This window comes from Alligator mississippiensis, chromosome 5, assembly GCF_030867095.1.
Source record: "Alligator mississippiensis isolate rAllMis1 chromosome 5, rAllMis1, whole genome shotgun sequence".
In the NCBI taxonomy this organism is placed as follows: domain Eukaryota; kingdom Metazoa; phylum Chordata; order Crocodylia; family Alligatoridae; genus Alligator; species Alligator mississippiensis.
In genome coordinates this window covers 164647829-164668345 of record NC_081828.1, presented here as the reverse complement: position 1 = coordinate 164668345, position 20517 = coordinate 164647829, and the positions used below count along the sequence as shown (strand labels likewise).

At 38.3% G+C, this 20517-nt stretch overlaps 1 protein-coding gene across 1 annotated transcript in view; it reads right to left on the bottom strand.

Moving 5' to 3' along the window:
• The window catches only part of MEOX2 (mesenchyme homeobox 2), a 71817-nt gene that overhangs the window by 8805 nt on the left and 42495 nt on the right, over positions 1 to 20517 (bottom strand). Inside the window, exon 2 of the mRNA XM_006275576.4 lies at positions 11247 to 11419. Coding sequence (XP_006275638.1) covers positions 11247 to 11419 — 173 coding nt within the window. The remainder of the gene's footprint in view (positions 1 to 11246; positions 11420 to 20517) is intronic.

Here is a 20517-nt window from a genome sequence, read left to right as displayed (position 1 = left end):
GTCCCCCAGACTGATGATTAAGCTGTTGCTTAAATAAGGTACGGAATATATGACCTTGTGTTGTGCATCTCCTTGGGAGCAGACACTAAAGAGAAATGTTTTGCTATGGCTTATTTATTTTAAGGAATACTCCACAGGAATTATGGAGCAAGATGAAGGGCTGAAAACTGATGTACTGTTTTGGTGGTGTAGACACTATTATTTCAGAAAAAATTTTAAATAGCCTAAAGGTTTACTTAAGGACCAAACTCTGGACTGTTTCATACCATGCAGCTGCCATAAGATGGCATGATGTGTATGTTCACATAATTAAACCCCTGTTCAAACTATTTAAACTACATTCTTAAGGAATGTCTCTACTTAGCAAAATACTTCAGCATACACTTAGCTTTAAGCACATGACTAACTAATATTGAAATCATAGAAAATTAGGGTTGGAAGGGAGCTCAGGTCATCTAGTCCAAACCCTTGCTCAAAGCAGGACCATTCTGAACTAGATCATCCCAGCCAAAGCTTTGTCTAGCTGGGTCTTAAAAACCTCTAAGGATGGAGATTCCACAACCACCCTAGGTAACATATTCCAGTGTTTTACTACACTCCTAGTGAGAAAATTCTCACTATAGTATCTATCCTGAACTCCCCTTGCTGTAACTTGAGACTGATGCTCCTTGTTCTGTCACCTGCTACCACTAAGAACAGTCTAGAGCTCCATCCTCTTTCGAGCCCCCCTTCAGGTAGTTGAAGGCTGTTATTAAATCCCCTCTGAGTTTTCTCTTTTCTAAACTAAATAAGCCCAATTCCCTCAGCCTCTCCTCATAAGTCATGTACCCCAACCCGCTCACCTTTTCTGGTGCCCTCCACTGGACTCTCTCCAATTTGTCCACATCCTTTCTGTAGTGGGGGGACCAAACCTGAACACAGTACTCCAGATGTGGCCTGCTAAATAGAGGGAATAATCACTTTCCTTGACCTGCTGGCAGCACACCTACCAATGCAGGCCAGCATGACATTAGCATTCTTTGCAACAAGAGCACATTGTTGGCTCATATTCAGTTTATTGTCCACTGTAACCCCCAGGTACTTTTCTGCAGAGCTGCTGCCCAGTCAGTCAACCCCCAGCCTGTACTGGTGCATGGGATTCTAAGACTTCAGCATATTAATCTATTTTGCTAAATAGGAATGTACAACTGAATTAGTAGGTTAGTGTTCTTCTGTCTTATACAAAAGTGTCCTTTCCTTGTTGAATTGCATCTGATTGATTTTAGACCATTTCTAGTTTATCTGTGTTATTCTGGATCCTATCTCTGCACTCTAGAGGGTCTGCAACTCCACCCAACTTGGTGTCATCCACAAATTCATTAAGTATGCATTCAATCCCATTGTCCAAGTCATTAGTGAAGGTGTTAAATAATACTGGACCCAGGACAGACTCCTGGGGAAGCCCACTTGATACCTCCTCCCAACTAGACTTTGAGCAATTGATAACTACATACTGAGCATTATGATCCAAAGCAGTTATGTATCCACCTTACAGTAGTTACATCTAGTCTGTACCTCCTTAGCTTACTAATGAGCATGTTGTGGGAGACAGTGTAAAAAGCTTTCCTAAAATCAAAGTCTTTCATATCCATTTTGTTCTTCCCCCACCCCAGTAGCCTGTCACCTTATAGAAGAAAATCAAGTTGGCTAGGCATGACTTGCTCTTGATGAATCCATGCTGGCTGTTCCTGATCACCTTGTTCTTCTCTAGATTCTTTGCAACAAATTCCTTGAAGATATATCAAGGTCAGATTGATTGTTCTGTAGTCTCCAAGAGCTTTCTTCTTCCCTTTCTGTATTTGCCCCTTTCCAATCATCCAGGACCTCATCTGACCTCTACAATCTCTTAAAGAGGACAGCCAGTGGCTCTGGAATGATCTCAGCCAACTTCTTTAGTACTGTAGACCACATCCCCATGAGCAGGAATGTGCAGTTAGTGGCACCTTCTAAGCTGCCATGAAACACACGTAGCACTCATGAATCTGTTCACCATGCTCCATATTTGCACCATGATGGAAAAGATAGATAACAGAATATCCTGGCATCTTAAAAAACCACAGAAGAAAAAACCAGGGTGGTACACATGGCTCCAGCATGCACCACCAGAAACCAGAGCCATGCTCCAGCTGCCTGCCAGACTCTGTGCACCTGGACTGCTGCTGCCTCAAAAGGCCCCCAGGACTCCAGGTAAGGCATCTGGTACTGGCCCCAGCCTCTCCTACCTCACCCAGGGCAACTTGCCATGCACCAGAGACAGTGTGCAGGGGCATGCCCAGGGACAAGTAGCAGCAGCACAAATATGCGCCACTGCTATTTTTCCCTGGGAAAATGCATATTCCCATTCATAGGGACATGTCCCTAGTGTGTATTCCATCTGGCCCTGAAGAACTGAAAACATCGAGCTTCACTAAGCAGTCCTTAACTGTTCTACCATTATTCAGTTATTTGTCTCTTTCCCTAACTTTGCTGCCAGCTGCCCTCATGAGCTGGTAGCTGACTTTATCCAGTAAGACTGATGTAAAAAAAGGCATTAAACACTCCAACTTTCTCTGCATCATCCATAACTGAGTTGTTTCTATGTTTAGCAGGGAACCTATACTTCCTTCAGGTTTCCTTTTCGGATGTACTTATAGAATCCCTTTTTATTGCCTTATGATCCTTGCCAGTTGCACTTCAAATTGTGCCTTGTCCTTCTTGATTTTCTTCTTGCATGCCCACGTAATATTCTTATACTCTTCCCCACTAATATGATTAAGTTTCCAATTTTGTAGGATTCCTTTTGGAGTTTCAATTCATAAAACATCACTGTCTAGCCAGACTGGTCTCTTATCGCTCTTCCCTTTCTTCCAATGCACTGGGATAGCTTCCGCCTGAGCCCTGAAAAGTGACTCCTTAAGGTAGAGCCAGCTCTCCTGGATTCATTTCCCCCTCAGTTTTGCCTCCAAGGGAATTCTGCACCACTGCAAAACAGAGATTGCTTGATTTTTTTTTTTCATTTAAGTTTATTCAACTAATACAACAGGGCAAGGACTGGCTCATTCATACTTAAGAAACCAAATGGGAACAGAAAAGGTAGGGAAGGTTGCTATTATCATCCAATCCAGGCATAAAAATGAGATTTAAGTGGATGAAATCTACTAGTTCTAAAATATTAGATGAGCCTGTGACAGAAACCTGTGCATGTTTAATTCACTAAATATTGCTAAATCTGTTTGTTTTAATTCTGTTTCATATAAATTCAACTCAACATAAATCATGGGTATAAAGGTTAATATAATATGTATCATTCATCACTTTCTAACAAGACACCTGTAAAGTTACGAATCTGAAGTAATATGTTAAACTTTAACAAAAGTACATGATGTAGCCTATTCTCTTGGTACTGGTAAAAGTAGTAACAAATTATACCAACTGATGTGAACCAGGCTTTCTTTAGAAAAAATGGCTAAAAGTATTAATGAAAATTTAAAAAATAAATTACTTCAATTAAGGTTTTCCATTTTCTTATCCAAATCAATCTATGTCCTTTTAGATTTTAACTTTTTGTTCTGAATAAGTGCATAGTGGCAGCTGGGGAGATGAGAGAGAAAATTTTGGCAGGTGGGTAAAGGACAGCTGGAACTCTTGGCACTCAAGGTGTGGGAGGGGTTTATGGTTTTGGTTACACAGAGGCGGCTGAGGCTTTGGATACTAGGTAAGCGATGCATTCTTTTCTGAGCTGCCCACGTGTACATAGGGATGGATGGGGCTTTAAATTTCAGAAGAGGACAGTGACTTGAATACTTCATTCCCAATAACAAAAAGCTTTGACAGCAACCAACTATCCCACTGCACTCCATGTTAATAAATGTCACTTCAACCAACAATGATTTCAATATCAGATATCCTATTTCTGCTGAAGCCGAATAAAATCTTATAATGCTTGAAAAAGTAAAAATTAAAGTCAGGCTTAAAAGTTAAACACATTGAAAAATGGCATGGTTCCTACCTTTCACAGAACATTGTTTTAGGTTGTTTGCATTCAGAAACACTGCAGTGTTAATTTTACAATAGATACATTTGTTGCTGTTGTTTCCAACCTTAGAGAACCTTTTCTTTAAAAAATGAGGGTTGTGATACCATTCTGTGTATGGTAATGTTTGTATGGAAGTCATTTTTGACTATCTAGCATTTTGTACCCACTTGCCCAAATATCAGGGATTCAAAGCCTCAAGGCAATGGGGAAGCAGGGACCCTGTGTTTTGGCTACATTTGCTGACTTTTCTCTGTGTTGCTAAGCTGGTAAGAAACGAGTGAAATGTCAATAATGTGATTTGGCAGAAAAACAGCTTCTGAACTGCTGGTTCACAATAATTCTGTAGGCCTCTTGGATTCTATTGTTGTGGAAGCCATTAGGTAGGACAAGAAGGGAACACCCAAACCCGCATTCACTCTGGCTCCACAGCTCATTTCTTCCAAACTAGAGGATTTTCTTGATTTCTAAGGCAGCCCAACCCGGCCACAAAGCCAACATCCTCTTGGACATCTGGCATGACTCAGAAAGCTATAGCTATTTTCAGCTGGGTCAGCCCAAAGGGAAAGAAGGCAAGCACATGACATCTAGTTTCAAAAGTACCTAGCATAACAAACAGTTCCTTTTTATACATGCTAACCCCCTCAGGCTCCAACAGTTAAACTCCAAAGTTTCAGAAATATGTTAACATTTGTTCTCTTAGGTTTTTAGAATGATAAATGTGCCACCTCTTTTAGAGATAAACCATGACATTAAAACATCACTGTGCATTGACACAGGTCAGATCACCAGCTCTCCAGCCAGAACTCCTACTGAATATAGCAGCTATGCCAACCTCAAAAGATGGTTAACAAATTGTACTTCCTTTTGCACATGGACAGCTCTAGTGGGAAACATAGGAATGGCCTGCAGAACACACTGGTATGACCCTCTTCCCCACTTTCTTTACATAAACTAGAAGTACTACTAACCAGGCTGGATGATCAAGCCTTGGTCCAAATCTTGTACACAGGTTGATTTAGGACTTCAACAAAATCACTGACTCTGTGCTGGCTTAGTGGTCAATCCACAGCTAGCAGCTTGAAATACTAGGGCCTTTATTCACCAAGTGAATCCAGCTAACAATTCCCTACCATTTTTCTATGGCAAAAGTAAATTCATAGCTTATTGTTTTGCCAGATAGATATATTTTAGATTATCAATACCATTTCTGCCTACAAAAGAAATAAATTATGGAGATTTGCAATAATTCTCTTTTCTTAGCAATTCTTTTAGTCAAGACAAAATATAGAAATGTTATTAGGTTTTTATTTTAAGGGTTTTCATTTATACAAAATAAACAGTCCAGAGGGATGCAAGCCACATATACTTTTTTTTTTTTTTTTTTTTTTTAGCATATCTGGATGCAGTTGAATAGATGGAAATTTGGAAGGAATAGCCACCAAAAAAAGAAAAAGTTTTGTCCATACAGGAAGTCAGACTGATATGGTCAGTAACACTCAGGAGTCCATGCCCGGACAAATTCATCTCTGACTTGGCTGGGACAATTTGCATAAGAAAGGACTACAAGAATGAGAACTTGGACTTATTTAAACAACTTTCCAACCTCACAAAACTAAGTATTCACTTGTGACAAAGGAGTGAGGTGACCTTTGTTTGGGGACTTTCTATTATTGTTTATCTCCACTACAGTAATGCTGTAGGTCCAACTTTGGATTAGATGAGGTACAGTTATTAAAAGAGGCACTGTGCATTTCTTGTTACCTTCCTCATTTTACTAACCATGCAACCTTTGCTACCATCTCAATAAAACAACAAACTGGACATGTGCATTATCTAGAAGTCAGAGAAGGAAGCACTTCTTCATTTTGCCGAATTGTTTACCTCATTGGCTACCAAGAGATACTGATTGTGAGTGTTTTATAAATGACTGATGGGTTTTTGGCAGATATTGAGAAATAAAGTTAGCTAACACAAAATAAGCTCTGTCACTGCCATCAGTAGAATTTGATCTGACTAGGTGGGATTTTCCGTTTATGCTGGCAAACAGAAGTATTACATTTGGATTGTTTATTCCGGTAACCTTAGCTAGCCTAGAGAACTGCAACATTGCTCCTTTGATTAGCTCTGTGCAAAAAAGATCCTGTGAGGTGGAAAGATCTCCCACTCTTTCTATATTTGGCAAGATCAACCCTATAAAAATGTCCATTTTGCCACGCCTCTTATACCCCACTGCAGCTGCTTCCTCTCCTCATCCCACAGTGAGATATTAAAAGTTTGGATAGAGACTTCTCAAAGTTTATCTGGATGGACAGAAAAAGCCAAGAATGCGCCTGTCAAGGTTACAAATATCTAGGGATTTTTTTAGACTAATTGGCTCTTCAAACTATATAGAGAGGCCTGCCAGCTGAAAATTATTAACTGCTGACTGAGCAGGGATTATGACATGGAGATGGAGCAGGAATTATATGCACCTATATTGCTTAAATTCTTACAATGCCATAATAAAGTCATCCTACCACCAGATGTGCTTAAAATGCTCTTAGAGTGCTCTCTTCCTATCTGGGTGTTCAAGACTTTTTTGAGACATACATTTTTTATTCTTTTGTCTTGTAACCCTGAGAGATTCTCAACCTAGGATGCAACAGAAATCATGGTATCTCCTGATTCACACATCATGAATAATACTACCTAATGTGCAAACAAACACACAAAAATTAGGACTTGTCTGTCCTTGGCACTTTTTCATGGACATGTTCTTCCACCAGGCATTTATATTTGTGCTAACTTCAAAAGCTGTTTGGAAATTTACTTTGAGCTTATTTTGATGTCTATCGGAAACTTATACATAGCTTTTAAAAGTGGTCCACCATATGTTTTCCTATAGTTTGTTTTAAATGCCAGACAGGTAATTATGAAGTGTTGGTTGGTTGATGTCCCTTTTAAGCTTTAACGTATGGTAGAAATTATCATTATGGTCAAGAGGAAGATAGAGCTTTCCTAAGATAATAGGCCTCATGATTTATCTCACATCTGTCACATCTTGGGAAATAATTGAAAGAAGTAACTTCAGGATGACCTGAAAATAGTTTCCCCTGTTTATTCTTGCCTCTTTCCTCTGTACAATAAATTTGATTTTACTTTTTGCTTTTTTTTTTCGTACCAAGTTTTAATAAAAACAGCACATCAAAAGTAATTCCATCAATGGTTAGTTCTGTTTGCAAACTTAATTTCTGAATGGAGATGTCTAAGGTGTCCAATACAGGCTACTGTGTTTTTGTTACTGAATTATCTGACATTAAATTTAATGCTCTTTGCATGAAGAATGTTCAACAAGTATTCCCATAAGAACTAAAAAGTTTCCAAACATAGTTTTGCCTATAGCTTGGTGTGCAGGATATAAACTCATGTCTTACCCTATTCAGGAAGGAGGACATATCAAATACCTTGCCCTACAGTCTCATTATAGTAAAGCTCCATGGGGCCAGGAGAAAAGATATTTACAAGAGAACACTTGCTATAATAGGCTTAATCAATTCAGTGCATCCTAGTAATTAAAAAATAAACAAACAAACAAACAAAAAATCAGTTCCTGCTGTTGGGATTAAGAGTGAGATGTCCTGAACAGGGTTTCTTAAAACATGGCTGTATTCCAGAAATGACAATTCTCCAGCAGTGTCATTCCCTATGCCCAGATTGTCTGAAAACCAAGCACAGTGAATTTGGCACCCGAGAATGTCCAGCAGTAGGTTTAGATCATTAACTCTTTAGAGAAAAAAAGTGTCTCCTAATCTGTGTGTATAAAATCTAGCACAACAGGGCTCTGGATCTAAGTTGAATCATACTAGGTGATATTATAAGAATAATATGCAAATGTGTAAATACTGGTGGCACACACAAGCACACATATTCTGTTATAATTATAGTGACAAATATGTCAGAAGCATTCCTATTCTAGGAAGAGGAAATAATACCACCTGTGTAATCACACAGCACAGTACCAGTTTAATCCTGGAGCAATTTAATTAAAGTCAATGAAGCTGCACAGATGTAAAACTAGTGCAGAGGAAAACCAGGTCATTTGATTTACAGAATTCCCCTCTTGAAGGTTTATATACACTGTGGAAATAAAATGCCTGCTTCTGCTTACATGCACCAGCTTTCCACTATGGCAATTCAATTTATTTCAGTAGCAATACTTCCAATTTATAACACTGGAAGTGACATCACTATTTGGCTCAATATATGTAACCTTCAAAATGCAAAACAATGTTGAAGAATGATGCTAGGTTTCCCTTCACTTGCCATTCATCTTTTTGTTGTGGACAACCAAGGACATTTTCAGTACTGTCAACAAGCCCTTTTCATCTCCCGACAGATAGGCTTATGGTGGCCAAAGGGTTAGCTTTGTCTTTGATCTGTGCAAAATCATTAGAAGCTTTTCCTTCCTGAAGAAGCTTAGCTCTCTACTAGAACAAAAGGGAAGCAACAACACTTTCAGTAGTCCAATTGCCATATGTGATTATATGGAAGAACAGAGTAGAATGAAGCCCAGATGCTACAGAATTCCAATTACTCAGAGAAGATCACAAATATCAGCATCATTCTCATAGCTGGCATCACATAGAAGTTACAAAGGAGCAATTAAACACTAGATTCAATCTACTGCTGTTGTAGGCAGGGACATCTTCACTGAAGTCAACCGAATTGTTTTTAACAAATGGTACACATTAAAAACTTAATAATCATCTATGCGGAAAAAAATATTTTAGCACTGAACACTAAGCACAGATAATCAAAAATATAAATTATGATTTATTTGCTATTTACTATTCTATCCACACATTTTTATATATGATTGTCCAAGTTAATATTCAGTGCTACACTGATTTTTATATATGAACACACACAACTTTGGAAAAGAAAATCTTTTACACCCTATTTCTGTTTCCTGTGACAGTTTTATCCTGTAAAATAAATGAAATGGTTAGATATTTGAAACTGGACTATAGATCTTTGATTCTCTAGTCATGTTTAATATAAACCATTTAAAGCTGCATTAACCATTAAGAAAATCCACACCTCCACTTAAAACTTTTTTTTCAGTTTATAATAAAAGTGTTATAGCCTCAGTGTAGAATATTTCCTGAGGATCAGTTACCACTTAAAATATCTGAATATTTCTGGACCCTTGGGTGACCGTGCAGACAATAAAATGCACATATTATATGTATGTCAAAACAAGTGTGAGGCACTTTCCTAGAGCTCTTATTCAAGCAAGGCTGTGCTTGAAGTCTGTAAAGTATATTAAGTTCAATGGCATTTTTTGCTGAGAAAGAATTGCAAGATTAAGCCTATTCAATATTACTATTTATTCCCCCTCCACATCTTAATTAATACCTTCTCTGTGATACCAAAAGGGTGTTAATTATATCTGTACTAAAAAATTTAAAATAATTCCAATGAAACAACAAGGGTTTAATGTTCACTCTCAAATTTATCAAAATTAGTGTTAATTGACATTATCTTCATGTCATAAGAGATATTACTGACTTGTATAGGAAGGAAATTTTGGAAAACCATCTTGTATGTGGGTCTTTGGAGTAAACCCTTTGTATGTGGGTACTCCAGAGTAAACCCAGTTTTATTTGCTTGTGCACATATGGATGTACAGGTATACATCTGTAAATGGATCTGCTTGTAATTGAGTTGTACTATTTTTAGAAAATGTTAACTAAATTCAGGGTAATGGATCTGTCTTTATCATCTTCTCATAAGATCAAGCTTCATGAAGCTCCATCATCTTTAAATTAACCACCAAAATCAGTAACATGAATATTACTACACATAGCGAAGTGTCTCGTTCACAATATCATCTACTATCTATCTAATGAATTCTAGCTAATGGAGATGATCACACTTTTCTGCATGGGATCAGTTCAATAGGCTACTCAGGTTCTGTGCACCTGAGCACAGATTATTTGTTTCAGATGCAGTCCCTTAGTAATTTATCAAATGCAGAAGACTTATCATTGTGATGTATACAATCTGGAAGGAGTTAAATATGCATGAATACATAGCAATATTGTGTTTAGTAGGATCACGTAGGCTGAAAATGTAGACAAGAACTCTCCTCAATATGTGTGTATATAGGATTATTTACTGGTAAATAAAAGGAACTTTAAAACATTAGTGTGTTTGGCCCAGACCCCTCAAACACTTCACTGCAAGCTTATATTTAAAGCACTGATACAGTTCCACTAATAAGTCAGTATGACTCCATAACAAAAAGTTAAGCATGTCCTTATGTGTTTTGTAGGATCTGGGCTTGAAGAGAAGGAAACTAATACCAGTGATAAGAATGTCACTGTCTCCTCTTATTTCACAGAACAGGCAACAACAGATTTTCTAAAGACAACAGAATAAATCGTATTTTCTGATCTAGACTCCCACTACTTCTGCCATCATTTGGAAATGTACCACAGTAGAAAACTCTTTACAGAAGACTGGCATAGGTACGTTTAGAATGTGCCGAACTGGTTGATTTACTCAAGCAGGACTTTAAAGCGCATTTTCTGTTTCAGGAGTTGCAGAGCATATATTCTAGGTATCAAGACAAAATTTCTCCACTGCCCTCTTCTCTGTCATCCCTGCCTCTGCAATTAGCAATAACATTTTTTGTTAGTATAAAAATAAAACTAACTTATATTTTTCTTTTAAACTAATACATGTGTTTCAAGTTTATATCTTGGATATAACAGAATCATCATCACAACTTTCAAGATACTTCTGATTCTTCCTTATTTTAACTAAGTTTTACCAGAAACCCTACTGCAACCTTAGTTAAATTTGCCTATTGCGAGATGCTTTTGAATGTCACCTTCTGCCAATTTTTATGTAATTTACTGACATTCAGAAAGCAGGCAGAAACAGATATGGAAAAACAATGAGTCAAGTAGAGTTTCTAGTAGGTTAACTAAATTTGCAAATTTGTTTTGCAAGCATGAAAAATTAACATTATCATTTTAGAATTAATGTTTAATTTGATACATTAGCTCGTCTAACTCTCTTGTATAGGTACTTTAGCCATGACAAAACAAGTGAAGTCAATCAGCCAGAAAAGCAGTGGCGAGTTTGCCTACTGCTGGTAGCAATAAATATTAAACATTTCAAACCCATTACTATTTATCAGTACCTGTCTTTCAGTGAGGTCCAGATTTACTGCTATCTCATATCTCCTCAGCCTGGTCAGGTAGTTATGATGGGCAAATTCTGCTTCTAGTTCTCTGATTTGTTCCTTGGTGAAAGCTGTCCTTTCCTTCCTAGGTTTACTGTTCACCTCTGACTTGTAATTTCCTTCTTGGGAATCTGAAATGAAAGCGATATAAATATGTAAGTCATGGTATTTCAGGAACCAAAAACCTCACAGATTTGTGCTGTACTTGTCCAAATTTGACCCACTCTGGAATGGCAGAAAAGCACCAGGATACTCCACTGCCAAACAGAAAAGTAGCAAGCATTCAAGAACAGCACACTACCTCTACTTCATTAATTCTACAGACCCACTAACTTTGTTCCATCCTCTGAACTGCAAAACTCCTGAAAGTTTCAAACATTTCCCACTTTCTGAAACTCTAAATACACTAAGAGCATGGGTAGAGATTAAGATGTATACTTTCTGGCCAGTGACCTACTGGACGAGTAGAAATAGAGTCGGCTTCATCTTATCCTCTCACTAATAATTTAAAGTTCTCTGTGCCACAAACCAAATATTCAATTATCCCTAACTGTATCTTGAACAAAATAAAATAAATATAAAAAAGCATCTGAAATTCAGTCAACTACAAGATACTACTATTACAAAATTAAATGATGGAACACTTAGGCATGTATTGATGCACAGTCCCTTCATAGCATCTACTGAAGAAATACATAAGCATATGAAGGGACTCTTTATAGCACCTGATGAAGTACACTGCTCCTTATGAAATCTTATGCATCTCTGATTTAGATAGTCTATCTTCTTCTAGATGTAGATATACAACAATTCAAAAACTTTGGGATGTGATGCAGAAAGTGCTACTGCCACACTAAATCCATGCTGTAAAGTATACTAGCTGCCATGATTGTAGCAGCTACAACAACAATCCCCCATCAGCCCTCATGGTTTCCATTACTCTTGGACAGGTCATTACACAGAACAACTGAAGTCAATGAACCACTTTCCATTGCTATTATACTCCAACTGAATACATGCTATGATCTAGTTGTCAAATATCCAAAATTTTATTCACACAAAATGTCATTACCTCTGGGGGTTTTTTTGTTTAAATTCATGGCTAGGCACCACACAACACTTAAGTCCAAAATTAGCAGGTGCTCAACATGAAAATCACTGGTCAACTTCTGGCCCCACAACCATCTTAAAAATGTCACAGATACATTCACACTTCGGCTGCTGATTTAAATAGAAACCTGTGTCACCATCCAAACTGACAGGCCCATAAGCAGACTCTCTATGACTTTCTATGTCAGATGACTCATCAAAATGCCTAAAGTTGTCCAGAAGACCACTAAGCCCAACAGGAAAGCTATGATAAATTATGAAGGTTTATGAAAGCAAAATGAGAATGGAAAGGGTGCAGAGTTACCTTCCTTGTCACATGAGAAAAAAAAAACTCCTCAAATATATGCAAATTGGAGCATATATGAGTAATATTATAGCCACAGATTTAGGCTGCCAAAGGTCATGATTTTACACCCCAGTGGAGTAAAAAAGACAAATTATTCAATTAAAAACACGGAAGTTACTGCAATAGTACAGCAAAACTTGGGAGGGGACACAGAAAAATGCCCCTCCCCCCTGTGAAACCCCAATTGTTCAGTATCTAGTTACAGTTTAGCTTGTGCCCAGCCAAAGAAGTAGGCATACACTCAAGGGTTAAGTACAGACAGCCAAAAAAACCAAGGCTGAATCAATTCAGTCTTAGCAGCTTAGTCTAAACTGCGGAGATTAAACCGAGAAGCAGGTGAACAGGCATTCACTTTTGATTCAGGAAATGCAGCCACATGCCTTCAGTGGCTCAGGCCAGAAGCCAGGGTGCACTAGAGCATGCCTCCCAGCCTGCCAGCCACTGCCAAAGGGAAGGTACTGAAGATCCAAGGCTTTCAACCTGCCCCCCCCCGCCCCGGCAGAGCAGGTGTAACCAAGTCCCAGCTCTGGGCTAGTACACTGGAGTTTAAATCCCCTCCCTGGACCATAGCAGACCCCAGCCGGGGTCTGCCTGGGTTTGAGGACCAGTGCCTGCCAGACTCTTCCCCCTCCCCCAGGGCCTGGGGGAGCTGAGGGGAATTATGCCTCCTACCCCTATCAACTGCTTGCCTGCCTCAGTCTCTGCTAGACTGAGGCACAGTAAGCCATGGAAGGGGAGATTTAAATCTCTCCGAGACCCCAGATGGAGTTTGCCTGGGGAGTGAAGGGCAGTCCCTCTCAGGCTCTTGCCCCACTCCATGCCCCAGACCCAGCTGTGGCCCCCAGCCAGGTTTCCCACCCCCACCCCCTTGTCAACCAGCCCTCACTGTCCCAAGCTAGGGAGAAGAAGGGCAGGCTAGCCTTGCTCTCTGGAGCAGACAGCACAGCACAGCACAGCACAGCACAGGGCTGCAAAGCATGCTGGGGGATTGTGATTTAACTTGAACCAGGAAGGGGTCTGGGACAGAAGTTTCATAAACCAGTGTGACCCAAATCAGTTAAGTCTGATTCAACCAGGTTTATCTTAAGCCAGTTTCAGCTATTTTGAAACTGGCTTATGTGCACTGAACTTCTGATCTGCTACAGGTTTAAACCAGTTTCTGATCACAAACTGGTTTATGTGTAACTTCTGTCCCTAGCCAAGAACATTAAAGCAGCTTCTCCTCACTAATCTACCACTAGCAAAAAGAAATGAACAAATCTTTGCTCTCAGAGGAAACAGCTCCTTCTTATTAACTTGGAATACAAAACTCTGTGAGAACTTTGAGATAGTTTTCAACCTCACAATAGCTTTTAGCAAGATGCTGCATCAAACAAGGACAGGCAGGTTCAGGAAAACATAATTTCTCCTACAGTTTTTTTAGTATGTAGAAAGACACTGCATTACTTTCTTGAATTTCCATCTGAAGTGGTGAAAGTGATAAATACTAAACAAACACTCCAAACCCATTACTATCTATTAGTGCCCGTCTTTCACTGAGATCCAGATTTACTTCTCTCTTATCTACCCAGCCTGGCCAGATAGTTATGATGGGCAAATTCTGCTTATGCAAGCATGTATCAAAGTTCAATTTGGACCTATATGCTTGAATACGTGTACGAAAACTAGCAATGACTCACTTTAGGTGAATGTCTAAAACGTCTCTTTTAGGATTCTGAGGGAGAGTTACATTTGTACCACATGTCTCTAAAAGTGCATTGCTCCTGGATAAAGAACAACCATGTGGTAAATGCAGTTAATAGCCAGAATGGTACCATTTGTGCACTGTTTCATGTTATAGTAATAAACTCTGAGGTCTGTTCTTTACTAGAAAATCTTTAGTATTTAGTGGCATAAGCCCTAAATGCAATTATATACCTTTATAAAAATACAATACTCGTGTTAGGGATATTTGGTAAATTAATTATAGACATTAGGGCTGGAAGGGACCTCAGAAGATCATCCAGTCCAGCCCCCTGCCCCAGGGGTAGGAAGTCAGTTGGGGTCAAAGGATCCCAGCAAGATAAACATCCAAATGTCTCTTAAAGGAGTCCAGAGTAGGTGCTTGCACCACCTCTGGCAGCAGTCTGTTCCAGGCCTTGGGGGATCAGACAGTAAAGAAGTTCTTCCTTATGTCCAGCCTAAAACTGTCTTAGAGGAGTTTGTGAATGTTTGACCTTGTCATCCCTTGGGGCAAGGTCAAACGATCACAAATGGTCATAAAAGCAGAAAGGCCTTGATTTGATTACACTATGCAGGTAATAATGACCATGTTTATAGGTGATACTCAGAGAAGTTTTCACCACCATAAGCACAGGGGTTTTCTCCTCTTGATCTTTATGAGACTTACACGAGAATGCTGCAGGAATACAGTGAGGGGAGACAATTTCAAGGAGTACCTGCATTCAATACATCATTGATAATTTTCTTCCTACCACCACTGGCTGCATACCAAAATAATTCCATGAATGGTAAGTAGCTCTTGATGTCATGACAATGAGAAATAACACTGCAGGCATTTTACTAAGACTGCAGGGCAACCTTAATGATAAAAATAGCTGAGAGAGGCAAGTTGTCTGTTAGGTAATAGTTCTCTATGTCAAAGTCAAAGCTTTGAGTTTTAAACTCATGAAAGTCAGTCAGAAACTGAGAACCTCAGTCCCATGCCCCTGGGATACCGGTGCACAAGGAGTCAAACATAATTGTCACAAAGGCAGAGATGAAACATTTGTCCTTCATGCTTGCTAGCATGTGGCTTGAACTAGGGGTTTAATACAGTTGGTAACATTAGCCTACACAGATCCTGTGTGAAACTGAAGCTGCTTGGGCAACTCATTATTTAGATGCTCCTACCATTACTGGGTACTCGCTTTAACTAAATGTCAAGACTGTAAATTTTTGGCAGCAGCAATTGTCAGCAGCCGGCTTTAAACGGCAGACCAGCAGTCTCAATATTTCTTTATTCCCACATCATTGAATGTATGTGTCCCTGAGCATTCGGCATTTGGGAAAGTATTTTTGAGTGGGTCTATAAACTGCATGCAAATCACCAAATAATTTCATGGTTTACCATGCACAACTTTCTTGGCTAGCATAGCACTCTAATAATCTGGGGCTCTAAGGGGGAGAGGGAGGTTACATATCATAGCATGTTTGGTGATTCTTCATACATACACTCCTTGATAAGCAGAGTGTAGACCCATTTACATAAGAAATCTTTTTTCACTAGTAATTTCTATTCGTCTGGTAGCCATACAAGCAGCAAAACCACAGTAATTGGTAACATTCAGGCCCTTTTGCCAGTCATTGAAACTACTGAGGGCTTTGCTCAGAGCTTACTATAGTTTCCGTAAGTTATAGTGCTAGAGCAGTACATTGAAAAATGTACTTCTTTGTATTCTTTTCTAAGATTGTTAAATTGAATCAAGAAACACACAAGCATGAAATCCTAGGTCCTGGTTTTTCTTCACTGTGCTAACATTTAGCCTCTGCATGTCCCTGGAAATGCTGATGCAGGGCAGCCAGGATATTTGTACATCTCAACTTTAACCAAGTTATCATGATTTTTCAACAATCTGATTGCAAGTAATTCATATGTTGTATATTTCTTTGTGAACATCAGATTTAATAGATGCAGGCATGAGAAAAAACATTAAATTATGTTTGTTTATTTGGATTTCTTTAAATGTTCATACCATTCGTAGCACCTTCTATCTTCCAAAATACTCAGAACATATGTGATAAACAGAAACAAAACAAAAGTCTAAAATTGGAAAGGTATAAACATTAGATATGTTTCCCTCCTCTCCTCTTTAGCAACTAGGTTTATCCAAGAGAATGAATAAATTTGTGGTGACTGTTTTGACAAAAGCTTAGATGTCACTCAATGTTTAATTTTCAACATCAACTAACTGAAATGGTCCATTTTGAAACTGTGTTAGTTACAGTACCCGCAAAGTGAATATCATCAAGTAGGTAAGTATCAGTAAGTACTTCAAACTCATTTGAGATAATTGCATACTATCATAATTATGCTGCTAAAAAGTGAGCCAAGGATGTTTTACTTAAATACATTAAAGCATTTAAAATACTCAAAAAGTATTGAAAAAGAGGTGTATTTACAGGGGGCACCATCAGTTATAAACTCCTACAAATATTTGATTCTTTTCTCTGTTTCACTGCTTTTCACTGGCTTTTTGCATTAGTTTATAGGCAGATCTCTATTTTATTCCCTGTTAATTAAAAGCTACTTGAAATCATGGGGTTTGTTTTTTTTCACTTGTTACCTCCATGAACTTTGGTTGCTTTAATTTCCAATGTTGTAAATCTAGCTTTTTTGGAACACTTCTTTTCAACAGCCTTTAAAGAGCCAGGACTGGGAGATCCCATCTTTTTCTGACTGTAAGGTCTTCTCCGTTCATATCACCTGACTGGCTTCTTTGGTGGAAAATGGGTGGGAGACTTGGAAGAGATTTTTGGCAGATTTCATGTCAGCTTACATCTGTTTTGCAGCTGTTGCAACTGAGGCAAAAAACCCTCAATTTTCTTCTACTGGCTAGATTTTATGCCAAATGGTAGGTGTAGAGACAGAGAACAAAGTCTAAGGGGACCTAAACTACACTACTCCCTACCACCCCAAAGCACAAAATAGTTACATCTGGTGTGAAACACTTGATGTAAAATACAGCGAATGCTATAGCCGGTCTCTCCCTCTCTGCAGGCAGACTAAGACTTCCTTTCAGAAAATATGGGGCTACATTCAGGTTCCAGTCAACTGATAGTCTCATTGCTCTTTGGGATCATGCTAATGCAAGTAGTCTGACATTATCTTAAAAAATACAAAAGGATTGTTCCTGTCTGGTTTCTAAAACTACAGATGGTATCTTTAAATACACTCAGTACTGTGGGAGAAAACCATAACATTTGTTGGAAACAAATATTACATGGACTTGCTAGTTCAGTATAGCAGAATGTGCTATTTAGAAAAATACTATTAAGGTCTGACTGAATGTACCAGAGGTGTTAAGTTAGCTATTGTTAGTTTATAATTTAATCAAGGTTAGTAAAAGGGCAATGAAAGACCATTTCTAATCCTGATAGTGTGACCCAAGTTATCTTATTCTAGAAAAAGGAATCTTCCTGTCCTTTCAGAATTCCAATCTCTTTCCTAACTTTGCTAAAAATCAATGAGCATAGTTTTACACGTGTTCCGGGAAGCATGTGGGGAGGCACTTTAATTAGCGAGCCATGCTAATTTAAAAGCACTCAAGTGTCATGTGTATCAGTGTCCCCACACTGAAAAATGGTGGCTGGGAGCTCTGAACTAAAGCTCATCCAACAAGCTTTATTTCAAAGTTTTCCACCACCATTTTTCAGTGAGGGGACACTGATACACCTGACTCAAGAGTCTAGTGGAGCGCTTAACTTCTGTGCTCTAGCAGACACTGCTTAAATCGAGTCTGCTCTGATGGACTGAATTTCTAACACATTGGAGCCCAATGAGACACGTAGTCTTTAACCACAAAATCGCTTGATGTGCACTTTGTTCCTTCAGTTTTATGCTAGTAAAATCAGAAGAGGTACAACAGAAAAAATGGAGAAACAGAGTGCTGACCCAGATATATAGTTTATATGTTTGCTTTTGACACAAGGAGAATAAGGCAACTAACATACGGGAAAAATAAAATACTTCTATTTAATTGTGCTTCACCAGTGTGCTTGAGGTGGCAGGAACAAAAGAAGAGACAACCCCTATTCCAAATTGGATGCATCAAAATCATTTACAAAAATCTTAAGATACAGACACTTTTGGCTTGGCTTACTTTAGCAATTGATGGATCCGCATTTTATGGACAAAACTGGATTTTCAGTTTATATTTGTAAAACTGAGAAAACCACTGCATGCAAGAATTTAAACACTAAAATCTACTAGCATTTCACTATAGTTAGTCACCTACTTAGCAAGGATGATATTCTGACACTCTTCAGTGAGAATAAAGGTATCTTATTTCATAAACAGTCAAACTAAATTCAACAGGTATTATTCAACAGAGAATTTGGACCTCAAACATTTTATTTTTCTTTTCTGAAGACTTAGATTATGTAGTCCTTTTTTAAGATATAGATTATATATCCCCATAACTCAAACTGAAATCAATTTGATTTCTTAGATGGTTAAGTATGCATTAACTATTCATTTAAGAAAGTCTACAGTTTATGCAGTTCACTTATGTAGCATCACAATAATTATATTATGCAGCATCACAATAATTATATTGTGATGCTGCATAAATGAACTGCATAAACTCCAAACTTTCTTATAAGGGCCTCAAGTGCCTGAAGACTGTAGCTACTACATATTGTTTACTTTAAAAATGGAGCAACCCATGCATATAAATCAATGTGACAATCTTGTTACTTCATAGTGAAGTAACATTGCATGCAGGAGTGTTTCTTTTTAGCTTAATTCCACAAAGTCACTTAAAACCACCAAAACATAAACAAAAGCTTTTAGATTCCAACATCAAAAACAGGACACGCAATGAATGGCATGTGGGTCAATGCCAAATGCCTATTTCTTTTATTCAAGACACTAACATATACTTATTAGAAATCTGGTTTGTTTACATGACAATAACCATTCCATAAATCTGAAATATATTTTTGGTCTCCTAATAAAGGCAACAAAATTTTACAGCATTTCATGGCCTTTTTATTGTGAGATACATACTGGGCGCATCTACACATTTGTTAATGAGCAATAGTTACTTCACATTTAGTTTAGTACAGTACTTGCTTAATGAAATACTAACTAAATGCACAGTAACTACAGTTACTGCACAGTAGTGCTGGGGCATGGTTTTTTAGTGATGCTTACCGCGCAGTAGCCCAGTACTACTGCGCAGTAGTGTATTAGCACGGTTTTTGCCTGGCATGCTACTGTGCAGTGTTTTTAGGGTACTACGCATTAGGCGTCTTGTGTAGACACAGCCATTGTGTAGCTGATACCCACAGACCACTGTTTTAATTTGCTTTTTTCTTAGCCAACATGATAATATGAAATACCTAGAATGCTAGAAAATTAGAGTAAGCTACATATGTACATATCAACCTAGCTGCCACTGTTTTGATAGTAACTGCAATGGGTGGAGAACTGTAATCATAGTTATACATTATTTTTGTGCTCATGGTTTATACCAGGCAATATGGGTGACAAAATGCTTATTTTTCTTTTTGCTTGTGCCCTAAACATGTTTTTAGTTTTAAATAGAAGATTTAATTGCACAGAAAGTGATAGTAAACTTCACAGAAAGTGACATGCTGCTGAATGCTGGTGGCCATATTCATAATGCAAAGGGTCATTATGTTTCTTTTTCTTTCTTGATTTTTTTTTCTTTCCATGACCATTTTCTTCTTCTCTCCCTATTTTAAATACCTAGTTATTTTAAAAATTATTCTTATTTAAGAATCTGGACAGCTACACTGCACAGTTCCAAAGCTGCATGCCTCAGAGAAGACAGAGAGGTAGCCAGCCATGTTAGCCTGAAGCCAGACATAAGGCAGGGTAGATATGCACCTTATAGATTAACTAAATATATATCTCAGAGAACATCATAAACAGTACTGTTAGCACTGCAATTCACTAAAAACATTCACAGAATTCTCCTTTGAAAATCTGAACAACTTCATCATAATTCAAAATCTTGCATGTGAAAAGGGGCAAATCTGCACAGG